We start from the raw sequence: 5,218 nt of genomic DNA, 5'->3' as shown, positions 1-5,218 counted from the left end.
CTCCTGCCGCGGGCTGCGAGGGCTGCGGGAACGGGACAGGAGGAATGGGACGGTGGAGCGGGGAGGGAGAAGCAGCGGGACCAGGGCTGGAGGGAACAAGAGAAGGAGGAGGAGGAGGAGGCGTGGAGGAGGAACAGCAAGAGGAGGAGGACGGGTGGGAGGAAGAGCTGGGAGAGAGGAGGAGGAGGAGCGGGCAGTGGGAGCGGGGGGAGCACGCTCTCCAGCCCTCGCTGTGTCCGCAGCCCTCCCGGCCCCTGGGGCATTTCCCCCCATATCTCAGGTGACCGCAGAGGGGGAGCTCACCCAAATACCCTGCCGGCTCTGTGGGAGGGTATTTTTAGGGGGGCTGGGGGAGTTTTGGAGCTCAAAGAACTCCAAAGCGAAGCCGCAAATGCCCATTGGGGAGATTCTGGGGGTGTCCCGGGAGGTTGTTTTTCCGTGGGGAAGGGCAGGAGAGGGGAGAACACTGGGACACCGAAGTGTGCAGCCCAGAGAGAGGAGAGCCCCAGGATTCAGCCCGGAGAGGGGAACACCCTGGTGAGGGGGAAGCCCTGGAGCTCCCCACAGCCTGGAGCAGACTCAGGGGAAACGGGAGCGCTGGGACCCCAAGAGCCCCGGCCTCGCTAACGGGGAGCCCAGAGAGGGGGAGCCGGGGAAGCCCCGGGGGCTGCGGGGAACCCCCAGCAGCACAGAGAAGGGGGAGCCCTGGAAGGGACGGAAGAGCAGAGAGGGGGGACCCTGGGGATTCCCATGACATCCTGGAGAGGGTGGGGACCCTGGAGAGGAGAACCCTCAATACGCACAGGACCCCCAGAAGTCCAAAGTGGAGAGACCAGAGAGGGTGGACTCCTGGAAAGGTTTTTTTGGGACGATCATGTGCCATTCAAGTAGACACCGAATTCTGCCCCAAAAGGCGAAATAGTAACTGCTCAGAGACTAAGTTTCCAAGTCTATAAGCAGGAGGTATTTATTAGCAACGCGTTGGAGAATCCTCCAGGTCTCCCTGGAACAAAGGATTCTGCTGTTAGCACCAAAAGCAGCCTTTTTATACAAGTTTGAACATAGGTTACACCATATTACATGCATATTCATATCTTCACATGCATATTCATATATAGGTGGAGCATAGGCGGAGTCTCTCATTTTGAGGAGTCATCTTGGTGGGAGTTCCGGTAGCCTTCATCAGGCGGGGGTCTCTCTCGTGAGTTCTCCTCGGGCTAAACTTTTGAACCTCTCCTAATTTGGGTGGCTTCCTGGTGTAGTTGGCATGGTCTCAGTGGCCTGGTAGGTCAAACTGACATTGTTGGCTCTGAAAACTGCTTAGGTTATAATTCCCTGTTTTTATCTTGTCTATTATGGTTCCCTGTCAGTGTGTTCCATTTTCTTAGACAATTTATTGCTTCCATGATTCCTCAATGCTGAGCTTTTCGCAAATGCCTTGCATTTTACAGTTTAACCCCATATTTTTCAAAGACTGTTCGTTTAAGTGGCTTCAAAGTCTTGGGGGGCTCAATTTTGGTATTTGTGAGAGGTCTTTCAGACAAATCTTGGTGGTCTGAAGGTTTCTATGGACACAAAATGTCTGGTGACTTCTAGAGAGGGGCTTCGGCAGGAGGAATCCCAGCTCTCACAGCTTATTTTCCCCCAAACCAGGATTTCCCATTCCCAAACCTTGGCCTGATGGAGAAAGCGGAGGCTGTGAGGAAGAGGAAGATGGCCCGGGAGCCGCAGGCAGGCGAGGAGGAAGTCAGTGCCCCTTTCCCCCTCTCTCCTGCTCCTTCTCCCAGCCCAGCACGGCCCCCGGCTGCAGGACAGCCCTGCTGCCAAAGCTGTCCTGCTGGGGACGCACTGGGGGGATCTCCTTGCCCTGCCCTGTGGCACGGAGGCAAATCCCATCCTCTCCTTGTCCTTCCTCCCCCAGAGCAGGAGCTGAGGGCGGAGACCAGGGAGGACAAATCCCCACAGCAGAACCTGGTGGAAGAGGCCGTTTTGAGCGGCTCCCCAGCGCAGGAATCCAATGGGGAGGAAAAGCCCCGGAGATCCCTCACGAGGAGGGGCTGCACACGCAGATCACGGGGATCTGAGGAGGAAAGACCCACCCTGGGCCAGGGGGGTGGCCGGAGCTCGGAGCTGAGGGTCGATGAGCAACTTCAGGATGGGGAGAAGCCCCACAAGTGCTCGGAATGTGGGAAGAGCTTCAAGAGGAAATCCTGCCTGATTGTCCACCAGATGATCCACACGGGGGAGAGGCCCTACGAGTGTGGGGAGTGTGGGAAGGGCTTCACCCACAGCTCCAACCTGATTGTCCACCAGAGGAGCCACACGGGGGAGAGGCCTTACGAGTGCGATCAATGCAAGAAGAGCTTTCTGAGCAGCAGTGATCTCATCGTGCACCAGCGCTCACACACAGATGAGAGGCCCTTCCTGTGCCCCGACTGCCAGAAGCGCTTCAACCGCATCTCCACCCTCAACAGGCACCGGCGCATCCACACAGGGGAGAAGCCCTATCAGTGTGAGAAATGCAAGAAGAGGTTTCACAGGTGCTCCCATCTCCTCAGTCACCAGCTCATTCACACAGACGAGAGGCCCTTCCACTGCCCCGACTGCGGGACTGGCTTCAGGAACAACTCCCACCTCATCAGCCACCGGCGCATCCACACCGGGGAGAGGCCCTACGAGTGTCCCCAGTGTGGGAAGAGCTTCACCCAGAGCTCAAGCCTGATGGTCCACCAGAGGGGCCACACTGGGGAGAGGCCCTACGAGTGTGAGCAATGCAGGAAGAGGTTTTACTCCAAGTCCGATCTCGTCAAGCACCAGCGCATTCACACAGACGAGAGGCCCTTCCACTGCCCCGACTGCGGGAAGGGCTTCAAGCACAACCACGCCCTTGTCGTCCACCAGAGGATCCACACCAGGGAGAGGCCCTACGAGTGTGAGTAATGCAAGAAGAGGTTTCAGACCACCTCCTCTCTCCTCCTGTGTGGGAACTCTGCACATCACTCCGGATGTGAGGAGTCCCCCAAGACCACGTCGAGAGCCGAAACCCCGTCAGGGGGCTCGGAGATCTTGGCATGATGCCCGGAACACTTGGTGGCTGGATTTCGATCCTGCAAATGAATTGCCAGTTTGGTATGAGGGCTGGAAAGTGTCACAGGTTTAAAGGGTGTTTTTATAAGGTGTACACAGGGTGAAAATATAAGTTTTAAAAAATTTTGTATAAAGGTAATGGGGACAAGATGGAGGGAACAGGGCGTGTCTCATCCTTCTTCCTTCTTCTTCTTGTTCTCCATCTTCTGCTGTGGTGTTGGCACTCAGGGATTGGTTTGGGGAAGGGGTGCACTGTCCAACATGGGTGATAGGTATTGGAAGGTAAAGGTAAATATGATATACGTAATTTGTGGTATAAGAGACGGAGCAGCCTTGGGGGCGGTCGGAGAGCATCGTGGCTGCCTTGCTGGTCAGACCTCTGTCTGCCAGGAAGAAAATTTTGTAGATAAGACTTAATAAACAACCTGAAGACCGAACAGCAAAGAGTCCAGTCTCATTCTTCAGAGCCTGGGGTCGCTCCCTGGACCACCCAACTCACCTCGGGGGCAGAGAACAAGCAGCCGACCCCGAGACTCCTGCACCAGCGCATTCCCACAGACGAGAAACCCTTCTGCTGCCCTGACAGTGTTCAAGCAGAACGCCGCTCTCATCAGCCACCGGCGCATCCACACTGGGGAGAGGCCCTACAAGTGTGGGAAGAGCTTCTCCCAGAGCTCTACCTTGACCAGACACCAATGGAGCCAGCACTAAGGGCAGCCCTGGGAGTGCCCTGAGTGCGGGAAGAGCTTCCCACACTGCTCCAGCTCCATCCCCCAAGGGAGGATCTGCGCTGGATGGTCCCCAGTGAGCCCCGGTGATCCATGGTGCCAGTGATCCATGTTGGGAAGACACCTGGCTGGGGGGCTCCGCATCCTCCTGGCTCCCCGTGGCCTGGATTTTCTTTTCATTTCTCTTTGTCCTTTCCAAACACCCAAATCCTGGGTTAAAAATAAAGACATTGAACTAAGACAAGGATGGGGATGGCGGGATGCTGGGTCTGAGGGAGTTGAGGGTTCCTGGGACAGATTTGGGGGTTGCTCAGGGCTTTGGGCATCCCACCCCCAGCGGCTCCGACTGCATGGGAGAGCCTGGTGGACATTCTGGGGCAGCTGATCAAGGAGCCCCCTGCCCTGGAAGTGTCCCCATGTCCTCCCATCCTGGTTCCTGCTGCCTGCCCTCCAGGATCCCCCTCTCCCTGATGTTGCCCCCACCCATTTCCTTATCACCAAACTCCAGGTCCCATCCTGCTCTCATCTGAGTCCGGATCCCATTCCTGGTCTCAATACTTATCCCTGTCCAATGTTCTCTATCTGGTTGCCACTCCCGTATTCCCAGTCCCATGTTCCCCGTCCCGTTCCCCTTTTCCTATTCCATCTTCCGCTGCCAGTCCTGCCCTCACGTTTCTATATTTCCTGTCCCGTTCCCATTTTCTGATTCCTCATCCTAACCCCAGTCCCTCTCCTGTATTCGCGGTCCCTGTCCCCAGTCCTAGTCCCTGACCAGTATTCAGGGACCCTTTTCCCTTTGCTGGTCCATGTCCCCTTTCGCGGTCCCTGTCCCCAGTTCAGGTCCGTGTCGCCATTCCCTGTCCCCATTCCCGCTCCCTGTCCCCTCTCTCCGGACGCCGCCGCCATCGCTCCAGTCCCCCTCCGGCACTGACGTCACCGAGAAGTCCCCGCGCTGCTCCCGCCCACCAATCCCAGCACGCGAGCGCCCCCGTATTTGCATAACCACGCCCTTCGGTTTGGCCCCGCCCCCCCCGCCGGGCTGGCTTCAGCCGCCTCCGGGCGCTGTTCGCTCCCAGTTCCCTCCCAGTAACAGCGGGACTGGCAGGGAACGCGCTCCCAGTTCCCGTCCGCTGCTCCCAGCATCGCTGCCGCTGCTCTCAGGATCCCTCCCAGTGCTCCCAGGATCCCTCCCAGCGCTCGCAGGAGCGCTCCCAGTGCCGCGCGGGCCGGGGCCGCTTTGGGAACCCCTCCTAGGGCAGAGCGCGGCTGCTTTTGGGTGTCGGCACTGCCCGGGCCGAGCTGGGAGCGGGAGGAAGAGGAGAGAGAGAAGGGACAAAGGAAGAGGAGGAGCAGCAGGAGGGGCAGCCCCAAGCGCGCTCCGGCCGCAGCTTTCCCGGCTCCGC

General features: G+C 58.1%; 1 protein-coding gene across 1 annotated transcript in view; it reads left to right on the top strand.

The window, feature by feature from the left end:
• The window catches only part of LOC102038474, a 23,397-nt gene that overhangs the window by 16,151 nt on the left and 2,028 nt on the right, over positions 1-5,218 (top strand). Inside the window, 5 exon segments of the mRNA XM_031065276.1 lie at positions 1,130-1,201; positions 1,654-1,735; positions 1,922-2,980; positions 3,674-3,737; positions 4,651-4,901. Coding sequence (XP_030921136.1) covers positions 1,130-1,201; positions 1,654-1,735; positions 1,922-2,980; positions 3,674-3,737; positions 4,651-4,901 — 1,528 coding nt within the window.

Source organism: Geospiza fortis, unplaced genomic scaffold, assembly GCF_000277835.1.
Source record: "Geospiza fortis unplaced genomic scaffold, GeoFor_1.0 scaffold906, whole genome shotgun sequence".
Classification (NCBI taxonomy): domain Eukaryota; kingdom Metazoa; phylum Chordata; class Aves; order Passeriformes; family Thraupidae; genus Geospiza; species Geospiza fortis.
This window is presented reverse-complemented; position numbering and strand designations above follow the sequence as displayed.